Genomic DNA, 27,826 nt, shown 5'->3' on the forward strand with positions numbered 1-27,826 from the left:
AGTGGCGCCTCGGTCAAGCCCCGCCCCTCCCTGCTGTCCCGGATGAGCCTGCCCATCTCCTCCCATCGCTAGCTCGGCGCTCGGCCTGGGCTCTAGCCCTTAGCGCAGCTGGGCCGGGCCCGCGGCCCGGAGCCGCCGCCTCGCCTCGCCTGGGAGCCGAGGTGAGACCCGCCCCGGGGTGGGCTCGGAATCCGGCCCGCGGGCCTGCGCTCCGCTCCTCGGTTGGGGCGCGCCCCTGGGTCCGCAGGGCGGGGGGATTCCTCTCCTCTCGCGCGGGACAGGGCGGGGCCCTTGTGGGGAGTAAAGGCGGCCCGGCCCTGGAGCGCGGGACCCTCCCCCTTCTGGCAGGGGCAGCCCCCCCCCGTCGCAGTGGGGTCGGGGGCGCCGCGGTCCTGATGTTGTTGCCAGAGCTCGGCGGGGCGGGGCGGGGCCGAGCCCGCTCCCCGGGGCGGGGCGGGGCTCGCAGGCGGCCACACGTTGCTGGCAGAGCTCCCCGGGCGCGTTTCGTAACGGTCGGGGTGTCCCGTGGGCACTTGGACCCTCCCCCATCCAGTTGGGCGTGGCTGGACTGCAGCGCGTCCCCCTCGGTGCTCCCGCCACAGCGCCCCTCTCAGAGCGTCACCTCCGTGGGGCGGGTGGAGGCACCTGTCGCAGGATTTCCATGCTGAATAGTCTCCCAAGTGCTTCCTAGGAAGCCACTTCGGTGGGTGAAACGTCCCGAACACCTCTTGCAAGTTCCCACGCTCCCCCGAGGTTGACATTAGTCTCTAGGACAGTGTTTCTCAACTCTTTTGCTTTTTATGAAGTGCCCCCTTTAAAAAAAAATTATAAGTACCCCCAGTACCTACCGTTTCAGAGGCAACATTTTTTTCTACCCTTGCAATACATTTGTTTCAACAACTTAAATGTAGCCGGGCAGGCGATGAAATTTTTGGGTGTAAGAAGTACACAAATAATAAAGTGGTGTAAAATTTAAAACAAAATTCAGTTTTCTCCAAATTTCAGTTGTGTTGCCGTACCCTGCAGACTTCTCAGACTTCTCTCGAGTACCCCTAAGGCAGGCATGTCCAAAGTCCGGCCCGCGGGCCAATTGCGGCCCGTGTTCCGGTTTAATACGGCCCCACAGGTAATTTGGCAATATCTATCTTTTAAGGCCCCCAACGAATCCATATGTATTGAGATGAATACATTGTAAAATCTCAGTTAATGTCAGTTGGTCTAAATCAGTTATAAATATATTTGGACACAACATGTATACTTGGTGTTATGTTCCTGTTCATATTTTTTGAACTTAAAAGTTGACAGACAACCTTTATTACCAATAATATGTAATGTACTTTACAATGTTCCTGACATATATTTCAGCTTCCTGGATTTTTTTTTCATTTGGACTTCAGATATGAAAGGCAGAGTGATTTAACACCTGTTTAGATTTGTGATCCATGTGATGAAATGAAAAGTATGCCGTTTGCAATAAACTTTGCATAAAATAGTTAATTTGCATTTAATTTTAATGGTTCAAAGAATGTCAGGCAAAATGGTCGGCCCTCACGCATGTTCACTTCATGAAATCTGGCCCTCTTTGAAAAAAGTTTGGACTCCCCTGCCCTAAGGGAACTCATACCAGTGGTTCAGAAACACTGCTATAAAAAATGAACATACAATCCTACAGTAACGCACCCAATAGTTGTATTTTTAGTACAGTGGAGCCCAAAGATCAGTATGGTTTAACTTCATTCATGAAGGTTTATCCTGGACATTCGAGGAAATTGCCCTCTAAAGTATTTACCTGGAATGACCCAAGTATTTTGAGTCAGACTGACCATTTTTATTTACATTTTATTTTCTTTAGCTTTCTTTGTCATTTGTCATATAAGTTTTCTTCCCTAGCAAAGGATCTTATGAGAAACTTGTGTTTTACACCCTCTAAGAGAAGTTAAGGGGCTGGGGTATAAAAGGAAGGGTCCACTGAATACTTGAGGGTCTCATGCAATATGTGATATGAGGTGAAGTATGATTTAGTCTAGAGGTCCCAGACTAAATCATGAGTATGTATGTGTACCTCTGCGGGTATACGGAAGTCTTCTAGGCTAGGGCATACATCAACTCATTTAGATATTTACATAGTTTAACAAGGTACATAAAAAACATTAGCAAAGTCTGTACAAACTAAAATTTTATACAGTGACTTGTTTACATGGTTCTATAAGCTATATGCCAAAATGTAAGTACAATATTTATAGTTCAGTTGATTTATTTTATAATTATATGGTAAAAATGAGAAAGTAAGCAATTTTTCAGTAATACAGGTTGAACTGCTCTAGTCCGGCTCATTCTGGTCCAGCAACATCCATGGTCCAGCAAGATTTTATTTAGCCAGATGTCCATTTACTATGGGTGTGGCCAAGTTTCCTGCAGTCCCATGAAGTGTGTTAAAGCCCTCATTCTTGGCTCTAGTGTTCTGTGCTGTTGTTTAATTTATCCCTGAATGTCTTCCAAGAGCCCAGTAAACAGTGGAAGTATTGGTAATACTGTTAGACAGTATTGACCTCCTGTGGTTCAGAAAAACCTCTGGTTTGGCACTGGTCAGATCCCCAGGGTACCAGACTAGAGAGGTTCAACCTGTAGTGTGTTGTGGCACTTTTGTATTTTTGTGTCTGGTTTTGTGTCTGGTTTTGTAAGTCCAGAGATTTTAAGTGAGGTGAAACTTGGGGGTAAGGTTCAGAGTCTTGAATGGGTTATAGTAGTCTGAAAAGGTGAGAGCCACTGCTTTAGTTTCTTCAGTTGTCTGTGGAGCAGTGTTCTAGGAAGTAACTGGATCATTAAAAGATCAGATAGCTACTGAGTTAAACTGTTCATCCTGTTTAAAACTGCACTGTGCATCTTTTTCAGATTGCTGTTTTGCACAAGCTGCAAGGAAGAATGCCACTTGCTCTTTGTTAATTCATCAGACATAATGCTACAGAACAGCATATTGCTGTTCCACTGCTGCTAAGTTTTGGAGGACAACAGTATACCACAAGTGCACAAAGCATCATGGCATCAGGCTACCCTCCTCCATTTGATGACTCTGTGGAAGTGAGAGAGGGTTTTCTCTGTCCCCTGTGCCTGAAGGATCTGCAGTCTTTCTATCAGCTTCAGTCTCATTATGAAGAAGAACACTCAAGTGAGGACAGAGATGTCAAAGGACAGCTCAGAAGTAAGAATCATGACAACAGTTTTAACTTCTGCTGTGTAAAATTATGTACAGTGAAATACAGCCGCTCTCTGAGTTACGAACCAACACTTGGTCCGTAACTTGAACTGTTCGTAACTCAGATCCCATAGAGTTACATGGTGACCATGCTGTTTGTAAGCGCAGATCGCCGTTCGTAACTCGGATCAGCATTTATAACCGCTTTGGTCGTAAGTGCGGATGGTCATAAGTGGAGGTGGCCGTAAGTCGGGGAGCGGCTGTATGTTTGTTGCACTACAGATTCCTAAGAGCATCTCAGCTATAAGTCTCACTTCACTAAAATATTGATTAAAATGAGTTAGAAGTGGGGTTGGTTAATGTGTAAATGGATTTAGGCCAAAGAATTTTTGTACAGTTTCCAACAGAAAGTTTCAATAATGTTTTCTAACTTGGTTTCCTAATTTTAGGCAACTAAATAAGCGGCTTGATTTTCAGATACCTACTTTTAAGCGCCCAAGTTAGAAAATGCAGGTGCTTCACTTTTGTGAGAGTTCTCAGTACATGAAGGATTTATATTATTAGAATTAATAACAGTTATGCTTGCAGTTTCCGTGGACACGATCTCAAAAAATAAATTATGGATTTGTCATTGGAATTGAAGGTGGATAACTTGCACATAATTAAAAGTGGGGTGTGAAATTGACAAGAGCCTTGGCTATATTTATAGTGGATTTAATAATGCTGTTTAGGTAATCTATTTTTGTGATAATAAAAGATTCTTCTTAGCTTTTTGTTCATATACACTTCAGTTGTATGTGTTGAGTAAAATGTTCAGAAACAGTCTTGAGTGTTTTCCTGGACAGTTGCTTGTTTTTCCTTAATCTTGAATTTTTATAATTTTTAACTGTAATTGACAGTGCCCCTTAAAAGGATACTTTGTTTGAATATATGGCTTTTAATCTCAATATTTTTATTTAAAACATTGCTTGTGTTACTCTTAGACCATGTTAGATTATTAAATTAGATTTATCAGACTGAATTTTACTTTTCACCACTTTAGCTGCTCATTTGCTTTTAGCCATTCACTCACTTTTGACAATGAAAGTAGACTTGTGTTCTGCTATCTCAGTAGTGTCCCTTCAATTTAAAATATCTCTGACATTTTCAAATTTTTCTTTAATTTGTATTTTTAAGGATGTTATTTTTATCTGTCTGCTTTGTCATAGTCAATGCTGCCACTTTAAAACATTGCATGGAGCCTGAGATCAGTTCCCAGTTGATCCTGGGTTCCATGCGGTGCTGCTGCTTTGAAATGCTGTGTGCAGCTTGATTCTGGGCTCCCCGGAGCATTTCAAAGTGGCAGCGCCACTTGGAGCCTGGGGTCTGGCTCCAGGTTCCAAGTGACACTGCCGCTTTGTTGAAGTACCCCCTACTATTCTTCCTCCTTGCTGCCTCTTTCTGACAGAGGCAGCAACAGGGGGATGTGACTAGTCAACTAGCCTGTCGATCATCTGATAAGCATTTACTTATCAGATAGTCAACTAGTCGGCTAGTCCTTCACATCTCTACTGATAACAATGAGGAAAATTACAGCAGGTCTCCAATTTGATGTGTATAAATGTGTCATGGGATACGTGTTAAACTTTATATGACAAATGATAGAAAAATTATGTGATTGCATACAACTATCTTTAGTAGATATTGAAGTGTGTTATAATATCACTATTGATTTTTCATGTGTTGCATATTATCTGTGTGACAGAGTTATGTCCTGTAATAATTTTTAGAAACTGCAGAAATTAGCTTGATAGGAAATAAATATTTTAAAATGTTGAATTTACTGGAATTTCACAATACAAGAGACTGGGAAGTCTTTAATAAAGATAGTCTATTTATGTAATGTGGTATAAATCAAGGCTGATTTTGTAGAATTATGTAAATAAATTTATGCTTCTGGTGAAGCTACCAAATCCATGACCTGAACCAAATCTGGCCAAAGAGAAGCCTAGTTTCCCTCCCATCAGAGGCAAATAAATAAATAGTGGCCAATAGCCATTGAGTTGAGGCGCCTGCCTGTGGTGGTAAATCAGGCCCCTATGCACAATCATACTGAAACTGTTGAATATACCTGTGAGCAAAACATTCAAGAAGCAACACTGTTGAATTATACTCTAATTGTTTGACTCCGCTTCCTCGAATAAAATAATCTCCACCGATTTTCCTTTCCACTGTTTCCGTGTGCAGATTTGGATTGTGTGTCTATGGCCAGGTCTGTGCTAGGAGACAGTCAAACAAAGATGTGCTATTATAGCTATGTGAATATCGTAGCTGGAGTAGATGTACTTTTTCCAATTTCAGTGGCATAGAATCATAGAGCTGGAAGAGACCTTAGAAGGCCATCAAGTCCAGCCGCCTGCCCAAGGCAGGACCAATCCCAATTAAATCAACCCAGCCAGAGCTTTGTCAAGCCGAGACTTAAACACCTCTAGGGATGGAGACTCCACTGCTTCCCTAGGTAACTGATTCCAGTGCTTCACCACCCTCCTAGTGAAACAGTTTTTCCTAATATCCAACCTGGACCTCTCCCACTGCAACTTGAGACCATTGTTCCTTGTTCTGCCATCCATCACTTCTGTGAACAGGCTTTCTCCAGCCTCTTTGGAACCTCCCTTGAGGAAGTTGAAGGCTTCTATCAAATCCCCCCTCACTCTTCTCTTCAGCAGACTAAACAAACCCAAATCCCTCAGCCTCTCCTCGTAGGTCATATGCTCAAAAGCCCCCTAATCATTTTGGTCACCCACTGCTGGACCCTCTCCAATGCATCCACATCCTTCCTGTGGCATCGCCACCACAGGAAAAACTGTCCCATAGACTTCTCTTACTCCTTGCAACCTAGTGGAGTACTGGAGTGGACAGGGGGCATGATCAGCAGTAAATGTAACAGGTCCTTACTAGACTCTCTAAATCGAATCCTGGGAGATCCATCTCCATAACACTGATCTTTCAATAATTGGAGAAAAGGCCTATGAAAATATTGGAGTAGCAGAAGCTAAGATGTTATTGGGATTGTACCACACCTATCGTAATGCGGATCCTGCTTCATGATTATGGTTACTAGGCCTTTAGTAGTACAAATAATAACCTGCTTCCAGCATTTTGAAAGTACCCACAAGTGCAGGGGTGGGCAGGATAGGATCTGTGGGCTGCATTCAGCCTGCGGCTGCCCTGTTGCTCCACAACCTGATGGACACCTGGGGTTGGGGGGAGCGCACAAAGTCTCCTGCCAGCCATTTTGAATAGTGAGGGAGGGAGATCTCTCTAGGCTGTGCAGGGTGGGGGCGGGGCAAGATACTTCATGCATTCCCCCCACCCCCAGACGCTGATTGGCCTGGGGTCAGGAGAAGCATGTAGAATCTCCTCCCCCCCCCCCCCCCACCAGGGGCATGAGGCACCTAGAGGGAATCATCAGCTGTTCAAAATGGTTGGTGGTTCTCTTTAGGCAATGGGCACCCCTGTCAGGGCATTGGAGGGGACAAAGACTTTGCATACTGTCCTACCCCCAGGCCAGTCAGGGCCTGGGGAGAGTGGGGGAGCACATGGTCTGCTCCCCCCCCACCAAGGGCATGCCACACCTAGAGAGAACAGCCCCCTTCTACCTAAGACCCAGCCCCTTCTGCCTGAGGCCCTGCCCCTTTCAGGGGTGTCCACAACTACTTCCAAAATTTGTGAAGTGGATGCCCTGCAAAAATTATTGCCTGCTCCTGCTCTAGCGTACTCTTGCTTAAAAGACCTTTGGACTTCTTATAGTACCTTTCACCTGCAGGTTTCAGTGGTCTTTACAAACAAAATTAATACACATTGATATTAGCCACATGTTGGCCTTGGCTGATAGTTAAGTTATTCTGGATGTCTTAATGAAGAGAAATAATTTTTATTTTGTATAATTTATAAATGTCAAAAGTGGCCTAAATTATGCTAGTACAGATTTGTGATACAGCATAGGTAATGGCTGGAAAGTTGATGGCTTCTGTCTATCAATAGAAGCAGCCCCCCGATTTGTGGTGCACATTTAGTTGTTGCCAAGAGCCATGGAATAAATTTGGTGCCACGCTTCAGTAGTAATTAGGAATGAAGCATGTCTACAGGCAGGTTTTGGTGTTGGGACTTCTGAGTTGTGTTCATAACTCTGTAACTGACTCTGGGAAAGTAATTTTCTGTGCCTCAGTTCAACCATCTGTCAAATGGGGCTAATCATACTTGTGACTTCAACCTACATGGGTTAAGTCTTAATGTTTGCATAAAGGGCTTTGGGATCCTTGGAAGCAAAGTACTTTAGAAGGGCGAAATATAATGACTGCTAACAGATGGATAAATATGACTCTTGTTTAGTTTAAACCAGTAAATGTGGGACTGTCTGCACCCAATTCACTGCAAATGTGAGCTGTTGCATGTTAGCAGTACAGGCAGTCCCCGAGTTACGCGGATCCGACTTATGTCGGATCCGCAGTTACGAACGGGTCCCTCTCCCTGGTCTCCAGCAGACGCGTCTGGGCTATCTGCTTCCCGCGTGTTCCACCGCTTTGCTCCCCGTCCTTCTGGTCTGCAGACCAGGGCGACGGGGAGCAAAGCAGAGCAAAGTGGCGGAACATGCGGGCAGCGGACAGTCCAGACGCGTCTGGGCTGTCTGCTGCCCGCGTGTTCCGCCGCTTTGCTCCCCGTCCTTCTGGTCTGCAGACCAGGGGGACGGGGAGCAAAGCAGAGCAAAGCGGCGGAGTCCGAGGGCAGCAGGACAGCCACGGCGCGTCTGGGCAGTCCCGCTGCCCCCGTGCTCCGCGGCTTTGCTCCAGACGCCTGTGGTACAGCAGCTGGGGCGCTGCTGGTTGGTCCTGTAGCGCCACTCTGGGCGCTACTGGACCAACCTGGCAGCACCCCAGCTGCTCTGCCCCAGGCGTCCTGATTCAGCCACTGCTGGTCAGTTTCAGCAGTGGCTGAATCAGGACGCCTGGGGCAGAGCAGCTGGGGTGCTGCTGGGTTGGTCCAGTAGCGCCGAGGAGCGGCGGCGCTACTGGACCAACCCAGCAGCACCCCAGCTGCTCTGCCCCAGGCATCCCCAAGTCAGCCACTGCTGAAACTGACCAGTGGCTGACTACAGGAAGCCCCTGCCCCGGGCTTCCTGGAATCAGCCGCTGATCAGTTTTAGCAGCAGCTGACTTGGGGATGCTTGGGGTTCTTAAGTTGAATCTGTATGCAAGTCAGAACTGGCATCCAGATTCAGCCGCTGTTGAAACTGATCAGTTTCAGCAGCGGCTGAATCTGGACGCCAGTTCCGACTTACATACAGATTCAACTTAAGAACAAACCTACAGTCCCTATCTTGTACGTAACCAGGGGACTGCCTGTATCTTAATAACAGGCTGCTTACCCGCTCTTTAATAGCTGCTAAGTAAATCAGACTTGTTTCATGTTTATAAAATGTTCTCCTATCTACTACTTTGTTCAACGTTTTAATTTCACAAATCGCTTGAAAAATAAGTCTTTGTCAGGGTACACTGTATTCCTGTGAATTGTTGATAATTGCAAAGATGGTTTAACTGGCACATTAATATTCCCACTAGGTTGAGCCAAGTAAGAGAATTTGACCAATATTAACATAGTACTTACAGCGCTTTTCAACTTCAGAGTTCTTTTCATTCAGCTGATTAATTCTTATAACATCCCCATGAGTAGTTAAGTATTCCCATATCTCTACAGTGGGGGAAGCCAGAACAGAATACTAAAATGCCTTGTCAGTACCGTTGGGGCAAATATTGCAATAAAGATGAAGATTCAGGAGTTTCAGACTCCCAGGCTTTGCTTGCTCCACTAGATTATGCCCCTCTCTCAATAACATTCATCTCACGTGAGGTAGTCTGGTAGAATGCATTGATATTTCAAAGATGTTCACTATTAGCAGTATTTTAAAATGTCTTTCTGCTTGTGGGCTTTTTTGTGTGTGAAATTACAAAGAATGTAGCTAAGTTCTGCAAAGCAGTACTATTTATTAACAGAGTATTTGAAAATAATTGTACTTCACTGAAGGTACTTGTACATTCAAGTGGCTGCTTTACTAATGTTTAAAGAAGAAAATCAGGTATTTGCTGATCATGATTGTGTAGCTTTCTTTAGGGTTGGCTCAATAAGTTGACTCTGGATAGGATTCCCTCCCTTAGGCCTCAATCTGCAAAGTGCTGAATTCCCATAGCTCCTTCAGAAATCACTGGGAATTGAGCGGTACTCAGCACTTATAAGATGTGCTCCGCTTTGCAGGATTGAATCCCTGCAGTGATGTTGCAGTCAACAATTCTCTATTTTAAATTAATTTATTTGCCTAATAATTTTGTCATAAAACACTGGTACTGGTGCCAAGTATCTGTAACTTGGGATTGGCAACAGGAGTTGTGGATGCTAAACATCTCTTCATATCCAGCCTCATCACTGTCTGACATATGTATGGGGATGCTTTGTGGTTCTGTATAGGGATGTTCAATAGTAGTTAATTGAATCCTCATGAATTCTTATCGATTAGTTGACTGTTCTATAGTCCCCCGGGGGGGGCCAGCAGACAGTGCATTCTGGCCTCACTCCCAAGGAGCCTTCTGCCACTCTACGCCGCTGCCTCTGTATTGGACGCAGCAGTGTGGGATGCCAGTAGGGTTGCTAGCTGTCCAGTTTTCACCTGGACAGTCCGGTAATTGAGTCTTCTGTTCGGTAAAAAACAAAAAATACCAGTCTGATTTTCCCTGGCGGGGGCAGGGGAAACACAGAAATTTAAAGGTGCAGCGACTTTTTTTTTTTATGCTCAACAAGTTTGGTCCCCTACCCCCGCCCCTTTTTTGTGTTTTGGTTTTTTTTGCTCAACCAATTTTTTTCCCTGGCATGTTTGGGATTTTTTTGTGAAGGTATCTGGCAACCCTAGATGCCAGGCAGGAGCTGGTCTGCGAGGAGTGCCAGTTGAAAAACGAGCTCCCCTTGTGGATCAGCTGCCTGTTGTCCTGTGCTGCTGCTTCTGATAAAGAGGCAGCAGTGCGGTGGTAGCAGCAGCTTCTGTCTGGGGTGGGGTCTGAGATTCCGGACCTGGTGTGAGTTGAAATTAAACCGGACTGCCTTTCTGCACGCCTGGCTCCTAATACACTTTAAATACAGAGCTACAGTGGGGGTAGGTCCCAGACCCATTGCAAGCCAGGACTGAGCCTGGCTTCTGGCCAGCCTGCTAAAAAAATTACTGGGGGGGGGAGAGATGGAGGGGAGGGAAATGCATGTAAAAACAACCCTATAAGCTTTTGTTTATCGTTTAATCGACTACGCTATTACATCTCTAGTTTTGTACACCAGGCCAGCCTATTTTTATGAAGGAGCAAAAATACTATTTTAAAGGGAATTGGTTTATACTAAATGATCAAATGATGTTTATAGGGGCTTCAGATGACACACATTCAGGAGCTGATTGCTTAGTGTTTGATCTGTTTTTCAGATCTAGTCCAAAAGGCCAAAAAAGCAAAGAAGAAGCTGCTGAAACGCGAAGGCGATGACCGAACTGATACTGGGACTCAGGAGCGATATGAATCTTTCAGCTATGGTGGAGTAGATCCATATATGTGGGAGCCCCAAGAACTGGGTAAGGAAACAGGAAAGCCATGTGTGATGGGACAGATTTTCTGGTAACACTCAGTACAATCCAATTGATTTCAGTGGAGTTGCACAGATTGTAAATTCATAGATTTTGGTGCATGGTGTAGAGAGGTGATGCTTTGTGTATTTTTTTATTAAACTAAGGCAATTGGGTAATATTTTAGAAAACAGATGTTACTATGTCCTTGAAACACACAGCACGGATTTGGAGTATGGGTTGGAGGGTGTCTTGTACCCAGTATCCTGTTATGGTTACAGTTCCCAAGGGCACTCTTGCTGTTGGGTCTGGGATGAAAACCCAAAGGGACTGGTGACAAACCTACACCTCTGAAACTGTCCCTCTGATCTGCTACAGTTTTACAGTGTATTGTACTATTAAGTTAGGATTATTTTTGTCTACAGAGAGACCTATATTTTGTACATGGTTCTTGGCTTGCACTAGTATGAGGAGGTGAAGCTATAGATGCTGTTACAGGTTTATAAACAAATATTTGTAGTGTAACCTCAGCATTGATTTTTTTGCTCCATCTGTAGCGTTGCAGGAAAAAAATCATCGTGTCATGATTTGTCCATATCTCTTGGAATAAAATATGAATCAGTAGCAAAGAAACATCTTGAGCAATGCTGAATTGCACTTTTCTTGAAGTGATTATGAAATGTTGATATCTCTCTCGTGCGTCCGTCTCTCTCTCTCTCTCTCTCCCCCCCCCCCCCTCTCCCCCTCCCTCTCTCCCTCCCTTCCCCCCCCCCCCCCTCCAATTTGAAATCCTTGCAGGGGGAAAAAAGGAAATGAGAAATCTGAAGGAGGAATTACAGCAGCACTCATTTTTAATATTAAAATTTGACAGCTTTGCTCCCAATTCCAGCAATAATCAGCAAATGAAAAGGAAGTAACTCTTGAAAAGTAATACATTTAGTAAGCTATTGTTGACTGGTAATAGAGATCAAGAGGGTAATCGCAAGAGTTGTGTTGCTTTTTCTGTCTTTAAAGTAATTATTGTAATTTTAGAAATAAAGTGCTCTGTTTATCACTAAAACCAGCCTACAGATAAGAGGTGTAATTTACATTTATATTCAAGGCTTCTAATCTCTCTCTAAAATTCCATTTGAACCTGAGTAGCAAACAATGTGAAAAGAGATTAAAGTTTCCTTTGAATCTGACATTTACAAGGTTATGTGATGGAATCTGGAGATTTTCCTAATCTGTTTTGTCTCACCAGGTGCCATGAGGAGCCATATTTCTGATTTCAAGAAACACCGAGCAGCCAGGATTGATCATTATGTTGTTGAAGTCAATAAATTAATAATCAGGTTAGAGAAGGTAAGTTGGTTACTTCTAAATTATTCCTGTGAATGTATGGAAGACTGGATGTAAAATCCTTGTTTGCATCTAAAATGTGCATGATTTGTGCAATGCCCATGCTGTTTCAGAAATGTTGGAGATTTAACCATAAATATTTGGTTTCCTATACAGTCTTCTTTTTGGCTCTCATTTTCCTGTGTGTCTTGCACTTGGCCAAATCCTGGTCCATTTTTAATTAATGCCCCTCTTCTGTGTTAAGAACTTCTATTTCTCTGTGGGCTAAGCATCATCTCTTTTATTATTTTCTTCTAGTTTTGCAGTGCTAAGCTCCTTCCTCATACTGTCTGTTTCTTTTTTGCATTTAATCTTTTATTATTCATATTTTCTTGTGGGTCTTGTTTCATGGCTCTAGTTTATTTCTGTCTTTTCATAGAAACAGTGATATAATGGGTGCTGTAGGAAGAATACACAGGCTCTTGTAAACAATCTGTTGTATTCATTATATTCATGGGGTTAGTGTGAGCTCCTCAGGTCAGGCATCTGGCTTATGTATATCATGTACTGTTTACCGTAGTGTTGATGTAGAAATAATGGGAAAGTGCAGGTTGCTGTAAAGGAGAGAGTACCTTTTTAGTACACAAGAGAATTCTGTCAAGGCTGAGAGGTCCAAGTTGTTAAAAATGCCATTCCTGAGGCCTGTAAATATTGTCTTAGTTAACCTGAAGTTGACCTGATTAACTTCTCTGTGTTTCCTTTTCCAGCTTACATCATTTGATAGAACAAATACAGAGCCAGCTAAAGTAAGAGGTTGGTACAGGCTTACATCAAACTAGCTTTGCTGATGCTTCACACCAGCAGATAATGGATTTCATAGTTGTTCTATGGTCAGTTTTTGTGTGTATGTTTCCCCATGAACAGCTATAGAGAAGTCTGTTGTGCCTTGGGTCAATGATCAGGATGTACCATTCTGCCCTGACTGTGGCAACAAATTCAGCATTCGGAACAGACGTCACCATTGCCGCCTTTGCGGGTCCATCATGTGCAAGAAATGTATGGAGCTTGTTGGCCTTCCGTTGGCGAGTGAGTACAGTGGGCAGATGTGAGTCACACCTCTCCTCCTCTTTAACAACAGCTACTAAAGATGTTGAGCTTTTTCAGTCTGAGCTGCTTGTCTGTTGGCATCAAAAGTTCCTGTCCATGATTCTCCTCTTGGCATTCCCACGATTTCTCAGAATGGCACAGTAGAATTTCTTGAATATTAGTACTCTTCATTCCTGTAACACCTTTCATCCAAGGAGGTCAAAAATGTTTTATAAACATGAATGCAGTAAGTCTTACTGCAGGCTAGATAAGTGTAAAACCTAGGTAAACTGAGGACTAGAATCCAGATTTCTTGATTCCAAGGAATTTGCTCTGACAGTGACACCATAACTTTTTTTTAGCAGCTACAGCACCTGATAACTTTGGTTAAAGAGGACAGATGGTTGTTGCAGACCTTATATGTTCCTTTGCTAGCACTTAAGAGAGCAGTACAAGGAAAACAGATGGATAGTATTATGAAACATTTAGCTATCAAAGTTGTAATGAACTCATTAACATGACTGAGAGAAATACTATCCTCCCTTTTATTAATTAAATATTGACGATTAGTCCATAAAATCACTTGATCAGCATTGTTCTTGATCATACATGTCAGTTTATTTTCCTGTATGTCTTCAGGCACATGCCATATAGGTCCAGAGAGGATGCCCCATTACTTTAATTAGGAATATTAAAATAATCTTGATAATTGTTAATTGTATGTGTGAGTCTTACAACTCAAGGTCCTCACCTATCCAATTAGCTGCCTTTGCTTGCTTACAGTAGGTGGATGTAGGACATCCCAGTAGCTAGTTCCTGCCTCCCTAATAAGTTGTTTTCCTTTATGAAATTTGTAGAACATGTGTATTTGTTTGGTCCCAATGGGTGGATACATCTAGATTACATCCCTCTTTCGACAGAGGGACGTAAATTAGGCACTTCAAAATTGCAAATGAAGCTGGGACTTGATTTTCCTGTGCTTCATTTGCATAATCACATAATGGTGTTCTTTCGAAAAAGCGCTCTTTTGAAGGTAAAACCGCGGACTAGACGCGATTCTTTCGAAAAGGGAAGGCTTTTTTGAAAGATCCTATAATCCTTGTTTACAAGTTCTTTCGAAAAAGCCTTCCCTTTTCAAAGAACCATGTCTAGTCTGCGGTTTTACCTTCAAAAGAGCGCTTTTTCGAAAACGTCATTATGTGATTATGCAAATGAAGCACGGGAAATTCAAGTCACGGCTTCATTTGCAATTTTGAAGTGCCTAACTTATATCCCTCTGTCGAAAGAGGGATGTAATCTAGACATAGCCAATGAGAGAGTAGAATATTCATTGCCTTTTGGGCATTACAGAATCTTTTGTGTGTGACTTTCAGGCAAACTCACCAGTGCCAGCAAAGAGGCCCTGGCCTCTCATATTAGTCCAAACTCCTCACCTAACAGTATCCATGGCTCCCGTCGTGGCAGCATTAGCAGTGTAAGCAGTGTGAGCTCAGTTCTGGATGACAAGGACGATGACAGAATCCGCTGCTGTAGGCACTGTAAAGACACCCTACTCAAAAGAGAGCAACAAATTGATGAGAGAGAATACACACCGGATATTGTGAAACTCTATGAGGTAAAATAAAATCTAGTACCTGTTCGGGGGGGCGGGGTATATGGAGGATGGTATGGAACTATACATAGGAAATGTTCACCACTTGGTCCATGATTTATTCTTCCTCACTGATGTTCCATGTCTGAACTGTTTATTGTACACCTTACTAGGAAAAGGGAATGCAGGGTGGTGGTGTCTGTCCACTAGCTCTGGGATAAGAATGTCTGTAGGACTGTATAATAATTGGTTCCTTGTCTCTAACCTGATGATGAAGCATCTCACTTTGTGACCTGCTTTATCTAATCATCTAGAATCAGTAGTTTTGAGGTGACTCCCAAATTAACATAAGAACATAAGAACGGCCGTACTGGGTCAGACCAAAGGTCCATCTAGCCCAGTAGCCTGTCTGCCAACAGTGGCCAGCGCCAAGTGCCCCGGAGGAGGTGGACCGAAGACAATGATCAAGCGATTTGTCTCGTGCCATCCATCTCCAGCCTCTGACAAACAGAAGCCAGGGATACCATTCTGGTCTTCCTCAGCTGGGTTGCTCATAAAATCCATTTTTTAAATATGTGTGTGTGTACATATTTGTATGTCTGCACTACATTGATGGATTGTACAGAATCTTGATGTTTTTAACTGTTGCTTGTATGGGACCTGGAGGGCAGTTGGACAGGATGGCCCAGGAAATTAGTAATAGGATATAACCCTCTTTCAGTTCTAGATTATGGGTTCAAATACAGTCCAAGCCAATAATGACTGAAAGCCATAATATCATGGCTATTTAGTGGTGTCTATAAAATGAATTAATGGGTTTTAGTTCAGTTCACAGTGGCTAACTGTGAATATCATACATTGGAACACCAGAGTTAGCACTAATTGGTTCTCTTATCAGCAATCTTAGCAGAGAGGCCAAGGACTGAAGAAGTCATGATGACAGATATACTTCATCCATCTTAGAAATGGTCTCTTAACTTGGTTCAGTAGTGGGGCAGTGAATGAAAACTTGCTGTGCTACTGCATATGCTGCATTTGTTGTGTGCATGAATAGAGGACCTCATTGTCTTAGGTAGTCAATTTGATAGTATTCGTTACCACTGAATTCTCACATGCATGTGCATATGCCCCAGATGAAGGGCTTAGACCAGACACATGGCTGGATTTTTATGTGAGGAGAGTATTTGTATAGCTAACATGGGAGAACTGCATTTTAATCTCTTGATTTTGATTACTTAAACAAGAAACTCCGACTTTGCATGGAGAAGGTTGACCAGAAGGCTCCACAATACATAAAGATGGCAGAATCATTAAAGTAAGCCTGTGTGATTTTTTTCTTGCATGTCTTTTTTTTTTCTTCCCTAAAATGCTGATTTTAATACAAAGTCTACAGTAATGAAAACTGGCAAGCTGTTCTCTGTTGATTTGAGGACAGCCAAATATTAGACACTGAGATTTCATTATATCCAAATATAGGACACTGCTCAGTGGCTGAAGCTAAGCTAGTAAATGGGAATGTCCTAAATTATTAAAGCATATCTTACAGTTGACAGAAGTTTCATCTTTGGCTTAATTCTGGTAAGATTTCAAATGACACTGTGAAATGTCTGAAGCTAAATATAAATATCTCATCTAGGTGACACTGAGAGATATTTTACATCATGTTGACGTACAGTGTTTTAAACTATTACATGTTTGTGGAAACGAGGGAAGGGTGTTAGATAGAAGGTTTGATTTGGTGGATGTTTATGATGCAGTACAAGTGATGTTCTGGCCTTATATAAGTTAGTGGAAGTTTAGCCACTGACTTGCAAGGATGGCAGTTTTTCTGCCTGCGAAGTCTGCATAGTTAGTACTTTATAGACAAGTACAATACATTCTGTCCCAAAGGGCTTTGACTCGAGGCTAGCTATGAGAAAGGAAGAGCTCCTGTACTATGTGAGAGGAGATCTCTGCACAGTGTATGTTCAGTATTAGGACCTGAGTTATTTCAGTCAATAGCAGTGGTATCAGGGAATGACAGTGCATGTTTTGTTCAGCATTGGCTCTGCATTGGAAATTGAACTGAAAATAAAAGGTATAAAGGTGTTTTCTGAAGGAGAAGGAAGCTGTATGCAAATGGGTTCAGGGAGACCATTTAGTGAAGGGGCAAAGTGTGGTGGTATTAAGTAAGGCTCCCTTTTCAATTATTTGAATCCATGTTACTTGGTACAGTATGCTATCTTTGCTGCTCTGAAGACTTTAGAGGATTACTGTAGTAAAAGTATGCTGTTATTGCAGAGCTCCCAGGACCTGGCTTGATCTGGGACTTAGCCGGGCTGTCTCCGGCCCCCCCCCCCCCCCCCCCGGCTCCTAAAATACTTTTTCCTGCTGAGCTGCAGTGGGAGTAGTTGCTGGACCCAGCATGAGCTGGGACTGAGTGCTATCCCTTATAGATTAATCATGTAGTTGACAAAAACTGTACTACACAATTAAGGAATTAAATGCTTCTTAGCATCCCTAATAACTAGATGAGCATATCAGGGTTTTGCTCCCAAATACAGTGTTGCTACATGGGAGTCATCTTTTTGACTCTCTTGTCTTTGTAAAGAGCATTGGGACCCTCAGCTGACCGGCTGTATAGTACTACAGTGTGCTGATTATAATACTCTCTCCCTACTTAACTACTATAAAATTTAAAAACCAAATGAATGAATTTATCATATCAATAGGCATTTCCAGGAGCTTCTCTCGGGACATATTCTCTCTGATTTTGTGTATCTCTCATGTTTAGACTTTTCGCAAGGCTGTATTTGTATTCTCTGGTGGTACATATTAGATGTAAAGTATAGGGTAAACCTCACTAACTTGTGCTAATGACTGAAGACCCTTTTTGGAGCCTAGAATTTTTGCAAATTAGCAAATAAATTCACAAAGGCACTGACAAATCAAGGCTACTATGTCACTGTGTACTCAGTATTTTTAAATTTTGGCAAGCATAGTTGTATAATTTAATAATATAGTATAGCAATCACACCTAAAATAGTGTGGGCACTTTCCAGACATAAAGTGATGCAAATTTAATTATTTATACTTATAATACATACTAAACATTTAATTCTAATTCTAAAAAATGAATTTCAATAAAGAGATCTTGCTGGGGCATCAACAATAGTGCGTGTGTGCGTGCGTGCGCGTGCTGCCTCCAACTGATATCTCTATGGGATAGTGGCCCCGATCCAAAAAAGGTTCCCCACTCCTGCTGTAAACTCTTCTGTGAAATATTAGCATTCACAAATTAACCATTGTCTTCACTTTTGTAAATAAGAAATTTGTTTTCACTTGAGTTTAACATATAACACTCATCCTGAAATCTTATTAGCTGCAGTAGTCTTTTTATCTGACAGAAGAGATAGAATCATAGAATAATAGGACTGGAAAGGACCTCAAGAGGTCATCAAGTCCAGCCCCCCGCCCTCAAGGCAGGACCAAGCACCATCTACACCATCCCTGACAGATGTCTATCTAACCTGTTCTTAAATATCTCCAGAGAGGGAGATTCCACCACCTCCCTTGGCAATTTATTCCAATATTTGACCACCCTGACAGTTAGGAATTTTTTCCTAATGTCCAATCTAAACCTCCCCTGCTGAACTTTAAGCCCATTACTCCTTGTCCTGTCCTCAGAAACCAAGAGGAACAAATTTTCTCCTTCCTCCTTGTGACACCCTTTTAGATATTTGAAAACCGCTATCATGTCCCCCCTTAATCTTCTTTTTTCCAAACTAAACAAGCCCAGTTCATGAAGCCTGGCTTCATAGGTCATGTTCTCTAGACCTTTAATCATTCTTGTCGCTCTTCTCTGTACCCTTTCCAATTTCTCCACATCTTTCTTGAAATGTGGCGCCCAGAACTGGACACAGTACTCCAGCTGAGGCCTAACTAGTGCAGAGTAGAGCGGCAGAATGCCTTCACGAGTTTTGCTTACAACACACCTGTTGATACAACCTAGAATCATATTTGCTTTTTTTGCAACAGCGTCACACTGTTGACTCATATTCAACTTGTGGTCCACTATGACCCCTAGATCCCTTTCTGCCATGCTCCTTCCTAGACAGTCGCTTCCCATCTTGTATGTATGGAACGGATTGTTCCTTCCTAAGTGGAGCACTTTGCATTTCTCTTTATTAAACCTCATCCTGTTTACCTCTGACCATTTCTCTAACTTGCTAAGGTCATTTTGAATTATGTCCCTATCCTCCAAAGAAGTCGCAACCCCACCCAGTTTGTTATCATCTGCAAACTTAATAAGCGTACTCTCTATCCCAATATCTACATCATTGATGAAGATATTGAACAGTACGGGTCCCAAAACAGACCCTTGAGGAACTCCACTTGTTATCCCTTTCCAGCAGGATTTAGAACCGTTAACAACAACTCTGACTACAGTTATCCAGCCAATTATGCACCCACCTTATCGTGGCCCTATCTAAGTTATATTTGCCTAGTTTATCAATAAGAATATCATGCGAGACCGTATCAAATGCCTTACTAAAGTCTAGGTATAGGACATCCACCGCTTCTCCCTTATCCACAAGGCTCGTTATCTTATCAAAGAAAGCTATCAGATTAGTTTGGCATGACTTGTTCTTCACAAACCCATGCTGGCTATTCCCTATCACTTTATTACCTTCCAAGTGTTTGCATATGATTTCCTTAATTACCTGCTCCATTATCTTCCCTGGGACAGACGTTAAACTGACCGGTCTATAGTTTCCTGGGTTGTTCTTATTCCCCTTTTTATAGATGGGCACAATATTTGCCCTTTTCCAGTCTTCTGGAATCTCCCCTGTCTGCCATGATTTTTCAAAGATCATAGCTAAAGGCTCAGATACCTCCTCTATCAGCTCCTTGAGTATCCTGGGATGCATTTCATCAGGACCTGGTGACTTGCTGACATCTAACTTTCCTAAGTGATTTTTAACTTGTTCTTTGTGTATCCTATCTTCTAAACTTACCCTCTCTGCGCTTGTATTCACTACGTTAGGCACACCTCCAGACTTCTCGGTGAAGACCGAAACAAAGAAGTCATTGAGCATCTCCGCCATTTCCAAGTTTCCTGTTACTGCTTCTCCCTCCTCACTAAGCAGTGGGCCTACCCTGTCCTTGGTCTTCCTCTTGCTTTTAATGTATTTATAAAAGGTCTTCTTGTTTCCCTTTATGCCTGTAGCTAGTTTGATCTCATTTTGTGCCTTTGCCTTTCTAATCTTGCCCCTGCATTCCCGTGTTGCTTGCCTATATTCATCCTTTGTTAATTGTCCTAGTTTCCATTTTTTATATGACTCCTTTTTTATTTTGAGATCGTGCAAGATCTCCTTGTTAAGCCAAGCTGGTCTTTTGCCATATTTTCTATCTTTCCTACACAGCGGAATTGTTTGCTTTTGGGCCCTTAACAACGTCCCTTTGAAATACTTCTAACTCTCCTCAGTTGTTTTTCCCTTCAGTCTTGCTTCCCATGGGACCTTACCTACAAGTTCTCTGAGCTTATCAAAATCTGCCTTCCTGAAATCCATTACCTCAATTGTGCTGGTCTCCCTTCTACCTTTCCTTAAGCTCATGAACTCTATTATTTCGTGATCACTGTCCCCTATACTGTCTTCCACTTTCAAGTTCTCAACTAGTTCCTCCCTATTTGTTAAAACCAAATCCAGAACAGCTTCTCCTCTGGTAGCTTTTTCAACCTTCTGAAACAGAAAGTTGTCTCCAATGCAGTCCAGAAACTTATTGGATAGCCTGTGCCTCGCTGTGTTAGTTTCCCAACATATGTCTGGATAGTTGAAGTCCCCCATCACCACCAAATCTTGGGCTTTGGATAGTTTTGTTAATTGTTTAAAAAAGGCCTCATCCACCTCTTCCACCTGGCTAGGTGGCCTGTAGTAGACTCCTAGCATGATATCACCCTCGTTTTTTACCCCTTTTAGCTTAACCCAGAGACTCTCTACACAGCTATCTCCTACGTTCATCTCCACTTCAGTCCAAGTGTGTACATTTTTAATATACAAGGCAACCCCTCCTCCCTTTTTTCCCTGTCTGTCCTTCCTGAGCAAGCCGTACCCTTCCATACCAACATTCCAATCATGCGTCCCATCCCACCAGGTTTCTGTAGTACCAATGATATCATAGTTGTATTTATTGGTTAGCAATTCCAGTTCTTCCTGCTTATTACCCATACTTCTCGCATTTGTATATAGGCATCTAAGATACTGATTTGATCTTGCCTCCCTGTTGTGCCCTGACCCTCCTTTCTCCTTGCCATTATAGGCCGTAGTCCCCCCCATTTCCAACCCATCTCCCAGTCCCGCACATGCAGCACTTACCTGTGGGCTTTGCTCACCTGCCCCCGACAAACCTAGTTTAAAGCCCTCCTCACATTAACAGGAGGCCTTTTGATATTTCTTAACATTGCATAGACTGCTGTTGACAGGACACAACAGTGTAAGTGAAGATAAGTGTTTTTTTCTTTCTGTCTTAGTGCTGGAGAGACAACCTACAATCTTGAACATGCTAATGACCTGAGGGTGGAAGTGCAGAAAGTGTATGAGTTAATAGATGCTTTAAGGTAAGGAATAAATAGTTGAGAGAGGTTTTTGTAACTATTTAGTGGATGGGCTAAATCAGAGACACAATTACCTGAGATTGAAATGTACTGTACTTAATTTAACCAAACAAAGAAAAATGGAAAATCACCTAATACAGTTTGAGTGAGAATATGTAAAGACAAACAAAAAAAACCCCAATCCTGTTAAGGCATGAATCAGCTATGTCCACAGTACCTCTGTCTACAATACAGGGACACAGGCAACTTCATTTGCAGTTTAAAAAATAAGTTTAAATAATATTCCTGTCTCCTTATCAATATTTTGTGGTTTTATAAGCTCACTCGGTAATTTATAATATTTGTTTCTCCTCTTACTGTGTAAGATAGACTTATGTGGGAAATTCACTATAGTGAAAGTGACTATACATAAAGTGCTGCTAAAGGCATGTATTAAGCAAATTGAACAATATTTTTCTGTAAATTTTTTCAGTCATCTTGGGTAACTCTTGTGGCAATATATTTTAAAAATCATGCTTTAATGTAGTTTGACAGTGTCTCTAACATCTGGATCTTGTTTTGAATTTTGCTTACTCTGGGCCCTTATTTTTGTATTAATTCACTGTATGTGTGTGTTTTGATTCAGTAAGAAGATTTTGACACTAGGCTTGAATGAAGAACCCCAACCTCATCCCAAAACTCTACAACTTCAGAGAATGATTAGATACTCAGCTACCCTTTTTGTACAGGTAAATAAAGCACAGGTTGCACGTATGTGAATCTTCTGCTGTATTATCTTCAAAAGCAAAAATTGGAACCATGACTAGACTCAAATTACGTGTTGGAGAAGAATAATGCTTTAGGCTATTTAAATGGTGAATATCATGCAATCTGACCTAATGAGTCCTTTAAGGCTTTTCCCTGGCATGAAGATAACTTGTGTTGAAGACATAGTACTATATGCTTATGCAGCATGTTTAAATGCCTTTCTTGGTGTGACAGCATATTTTGTGTATTTAGTTTTATCAGGGGCTTGAAACTTTGTTGAGCATTGATTTGTGGTACAGAAAAGTTGAGACACTGCAGTAGATCATCTTATTTAATGGTTTCTGTTCTTGAGTAGGCTAACAGTCTGCAGTTTGTTGGCAACATTATTTTACTAATTATACTCTTCCCTAGGAAAAATTGTTGGGTTTGATGTCCTTGCCAACCAAAGACAAGTATGAAGAACTGAAAGAGAAAAGAAAACAGGAGATTGATAGAAAATTGTACATGGAAAGACAGGTGAGGGTGTAGATCTCGCTTTAGCTGTGTTGGAGCTTTTTCGTGCAGTCACTCATATTCATATATATATATATATATATATAATATGTTCATTTAGTACTCCATTGTCCCTCAATGTAGGTGAGTAACTGTCTGCAGGACTGGATTTTGTGTGTCGTTAGCCTTTCAGGAACTGTCCCAATTCTATATGGATACATCTTGAAGGAGGTTGTGATATTCCCTGGGGGGAGACAGGCCATGCCTTGTGAGGGGGGGAAAAAAGAGTCATTAGCTAAAAGAGGGCTGGGTATGTCTGGGGGTAGGAATGGAAGAACGAGAACCCTTTGCTTCAGTTCAGTGCATTTCCCTGAAGAACACACTTGCCCTCTGTTCTAAGATTTTATATATACTTTGATACAATTTCTGTAGGTTTCATTGCATTTATGACCCCTTTAAATTAGTATTCCATTACAAGATCATCTGTTACAGAGGGGCTTGGGCAGTGTAATACTCAAATCAAATTAGGATTGCTCTTTGCACTGTCTCATCAGGCATATTTTTCACTAAGTGCACACAACCTTCAGTGAAGAGGATGACTGTTGTGCACTTCATATAATATCACTACCACTAGTGTAGAGCAGGAGAGGTTTAATGTAGGGAACTCGGGTGCGATTTCAGTTGATTTGTGAAACTAATAATAAACTCAAGGAAAAGCATTGCAAACTCAGACATCTTCTGAAGTGTGGTGATCACTTCTCTCTGGGATGGGGTGGGGAGCATCATTCTGGATCATCATTAATGATCCAGAATGGTTTCCATGGAATTGGCCTTCTGACGTCATTGCGAGTATCTGCTGGATCTGAACTGTGGTTGTTTTTAAGGATGGGAAGAGGTACTTTAACTTCCTTAACTAACAGGCTGTCAGTGTTTGAAGAACAGTATATTCCAGATAATAAAAGTACTGCCTCAGGCATAACTAGAAAATGTTTGTAACAGTCTGACTTTAGTTTTTGGGTGGAATTATGTAGATTTTAAATTGTGGCTCTGAGTTTTGTCCCATTAGATCAACACAGAACATAAAGTTGACATGAAGACAAGTTTGAGCCCTGTGTATTCCTTCTATTGTAGTAGAAATGGGTAAAATCTGTTATGCTGTATCCATAATCTAAATAATTTGAGTCAGAACAAAAGTGCTGTAATCCTCCCTTTTTGAGAGATTTTTGTGCATGTCGCCGCATTCTGTAAAGGATGCTGTAATTTAAAAAAAAATAATTAAAATATTTCATTTCTGATGGCGTAACCTTCAAATAGTGCACACTGATTTTTTTTAAATAGGCTGTTTTTTCAGAAAGGGGGGAAAGGGACTGGATACAAATGCATTTTATAAACTGCATAAAATATGTTGTAATCTCAGATGTTGTAACTACTGTATATAGGTACAGAAATTTTAGGCAAAAGTGGGAGTTTAAGCTAATAGGTCTCTGTTTAAATCTTCTCTCTGCTAGGCAACACTAGAAACACAGAGAAGACTAGAGGAAAGGCAGAAAGATTTGGCTTCCAGATCTACAACTGCATCCAATGGTGAGGTCCCTTATCCAAAGAGAGGCACAGTAAAGAAATCTGAAGGTTGGTTACCTACATCCAGCTCACCTCGCCAAAGGGAAATAGCAGATCCACTTCTTCAGCAGATTGACAATATTACATCCTTTATTAAACAAGCAAAGGCAGCTAATCGTTTAGATGAGGTCCGTATGTTGCAAGAGAACCTGCGACAGCTTCAAGATGAATATGATCAGCAGCAAACTCTGAAAGCTATTGAGCTTTCTAAAAGGCAGGCAGAGGAGGAAGAGATGCAGAGGGAGCAGCTTCAGGTCCTTCGTGAGAAGGAGTGGGAAAGGGAGCAACATAAAGCAATGTCTCTACACTCAAGGACACGTTCTCTCGACTTCAGAGAAGAGAAGCAACACCAGCATGACTCTGGAAAAGAAAACCTCAACCAGATAGCACATGCATTGGACTTAGATATCACTCAGATCAAAAGCAGCCCAAGTTCTAAAACACCTTCTCCAGGTGCTATCCAGCAAAAGCTAACTAAAGAGAACTCAGTCTTCCCAATTAAATCCAGAGAAGCTCCACAGTACATCAGAGAGACAGACCAAAACCAGACAGTTTTCCTAAACCCTTTTGAAGATGAGGCAGATACTAGTCCAGCAGAAAACCCTGCTAACACAATAGCTGACCACAGTTCTCAGGTGGTGTCTTTGACCACCAAAGCCTTGCACAGTGATAAAAAAGAATATAATCCATTTGAAGATGAGGAAGATCAGCAAACAAAGGGGGCAACTGTTTGTGCTCCAGCTCCCGTTGAAGATAATGGAAATCCATTTCAAAAGTCTGTGAATCATCAGAATTCTGGCAATCCATTTGAAAAGTTGTCTTCTACCAATCCCTTTGAAGTTGATGATGATGAAATCTCAGGAGAAGACATTATAGAAGAAGAACTCCTTCTCCAACAGATTGATAATATCAAGGCATATATATTTGATGCCAAACACAGCGGAAGGATGGATGAGGTGGAAGTACTGACAGAGAATTTAAAGGAACTGAAGTGCACACTAGCAAAGCAGAAAGAGAAATCCAACAGCTGAAGCAATAATATGTCCACATAAATATAATTTTATAGTTCACTGTTACTGCTGATGGATGACGCAGATAGAATTAAAAAAAAAAAAGGAGCACAGGTTACAAGAGGGAACGATGAAAAGAATGTTGAATTTTGTGTTATGCACTTTCATTTAGGTGTTTTCCTCACTATTCAGATTTGGAGAATAAAACTGACTATGCTAATACTATTACATTATTCTCAAACATTTGATAATGCAGACTTTGAATAGTATGAACTCTGTCACAACACCATTGTTTAAATTGCTGATCATCATCAGAGGTTTAATTCTGGGCAAAATGGCAAAGTGCTAATAGGGGAAAAAAGAGGATTCAAAAATACCTGTGATGCAGACATCAGTCTCTTTCCTTTTTTGCTTTGGTTGCAATATTATAGGTCAGCCTTTAAAACTGGACTTCTATTAATAAGAGACCAATGCTGCTTTCTAAAATTTTTTAGCACAAATGTTTCCCCTGAAAATAACAGTGCAAGTTGTGATACAAGGAAGTGCTGTTAAAAAGCAGGCTGCTATGATTGAGCTGCACAGTATAAAAGATACAAATCAATATGCGCAATGCAAATATGTAAAGGGATTTTTAGAGATTTAAAAACAAATTTGATAACTGATCTCATAAGTGTTTGAATTTTTTTAAATAAACTAAAAAGCTGTGGATGCTGCCATTTCACTTCCCAATACCTGTGTTTTTAGCTGCCACCATTGTGCTGGCCATAAAACACAGAATAAAAGTAGAGGGAACTGAGCTGTTCGGAAGTGAATTGTTTGTATAAAAATAATCTAACTTCCTTTTTAGAGGAAAAAAGTAGCAGAACCCAGTGCAAAATAAAAGTAAGGTAAAACCATCAAATTCCTAATTACTTTTTTGGAACCTGCACATTCCTTTGTAACTTCTGGGTGACAGAATGATCATGTGCGTATTGTTTGTGAGACTGGAACCCTGTTTACATAGCACTTAGGAAAAGCTTGTTTGCAATGGAGAAGCTGAAAACCACTAAACTGGAATTTTGTGAAAATGTTGGAGGACAAAGTTTGTGGCTATGAAATGCCTTTCAGTACACTATTTGATTCACTTTTTAAAAGATGCATTGATACAAATTCACAATCAAACTTGATTGCCTTACATAAAATAAGGTTGGATGTGTTTTAAGCTCAAAGTATGAGCCTTTATTAGGATCCACATGAATGAAGGACATCACTTTTGAAGTGTGTGTGCCCAACGTTGGTCACCTAAGCCTTTATTTAGGTAACAGTTTGCTTCAGTGGAAGATGCATGTACCCGGATCTCTGAAAAATCAAGCCACTTTTGTTTTCTAAATCTAGATTTACATGCTTCACTTCAGGCACGTTTGAAAGTTTTGGCTTAACCATGTGTGTGTAATTTTAGATGAAATAGAGATCAGTGAATATGAAAATGCAAACAGTTGTGACAGCACAATGCTTTTTGTAAATAAGTTACTTACACCTCAAATATTAAGAGGCATATGTTACTTCCTGAAAGACAAAATTAAGCTTTTTAAGCTTTGTTTCATTCTGAACAAAAATCACTAGCGTACAGCTAGTCATGCATTCCTTCCCCAAAATATTAAAATTTCCTTTTGTGAATTTTATATCATAACTGATTAAATAAATCATTATTTAAAGCAGTCGCATGTGGAAGATCCTGTGTTTCTTTAAGTATCTAATAGTACCCAGAGCTTTCTGCTGCAAATTGAGCATTTACTGATTGTATTATTTAAAAGATGCTTGAATATGAATGCCATAAGCCTCTCCAATCAGACCTGATTGAGCCCTTTACCTGTGCTGTCCACTCAGTAAACTCCACCCCAAATAATGTTTTTGCAAAAATATGAAAAAAGTATCAGGTTGCAGGGACATATAACACCTCTTGAAAAATGCATGTGATCCTAGTGCCAGATTAATGAAGGCAGGTGAGGTGCATGTCTCAGTAGCTCTAAGATTAATCAAAGTATGGAATTAAAAACATTTTAAAAGCCTTAAAAGTTTAGCATTTATTCATTTAGGCAAAACTGTTTCCTGTACCAAAACAGAACTGCTCGTAGGCAGCAATCCAAAATTTATCTTGTCAATTTAAAAATAAAAAATGGTTTGGTGGCTTCAGCTTTTTACACTGGGAGACAAGATGAAAAGTATGTTCCCTTATCCTGCATTGTGTTTTACAGTCTAATACACTAAAGTATAGTATTGTATATGTAACTATGTATTTTACAAGCAGTTAAGATGCTAGTGTACCTCATGATCTCAATCAATGTTAAATGTAATAGACTAGAACTTTTTATAACAGTAAAGGTGATCTCCAAAGTGAAAACCTTACATCTGTGTGTGGACTGCTGTGGAGATTACATTATAAAGCAGAAGACAGCTTATTGTCCATTAACTAACATTGATATGTTAAACTTGCACGCACTACTCTATACTGAAAATTTGTAAAGAAATAAAAATGACATGCTTATTTTGGTGTGTGTGTGTGTGT

At 41.3% G+C, this 27,826-nt stretch overlaps 1 protein-coding gene across 3 annotated transcripts; it reads left to right on the top strand.

Moving 5' to 3' along the window:
• On the top strand, positions 1–27,805 carry RBSN (rabenosyn, RAB effector). Of its 3 annotated transcripts, none has more exons than XM_075938751.1 (12): positions 1–161; positions 2,893–3,199; positions 10,686–10,829; positions 12,064–12,164; positions 12,908–12,953; positions 13,065–13,226; positions 14,600–14,841; positions 16,062–16,132; positions 21,329–21,415; positions 22,038–22,140; positions 22,571–22,675; positions 24,160–27,805. In XM_075938751.1, the coding sequence occupies exons 2-12, from the start codon at positions 3,037–3,039 to the stop codon at positions 25,300–25,302; spliced, it is 2,367 nt and encodes a 788-aa protein (XP_075794866.1). In that variant the 5' UTR covers positions 1–161; positions 2,893–3,036; the 3' UTR covers positions 25,303–27,805. The 3 variants fall into 3 exon arrangements, with proteins under 3 accessions (XP_075794866.1, XP_075794867.1, XP_075794868.1); XM_075938752.1 differs by lacking the exon at positions 1–161 and adding an exon at positions 916–1,126; XM_075938753.1 differs by lacking the exons at positions 1–161; positions 2,893–3,199; positions 10,686–10,829 and having other exon boundaries at positions 12,096–12,164; positions 13,036–13,245.
• Positions 27,806–27,826: the final 21 nt, after the last annotated feature.

The sequence above is a fragment of the Pelodiscus sinensis genome, chromosome 11, assembly GCF_049634645.1.
Source record: "Pelodiscus sinensis isolate JC-2024 chromosome 11, ASM4963464v1, whole genome shotgun sequence".
Lineage (NCBI taxonomy): Eukaryota > Metazoa > Chordata > Testudines > Trionychidae > Pelodiscus > Pelodiscus sinensis.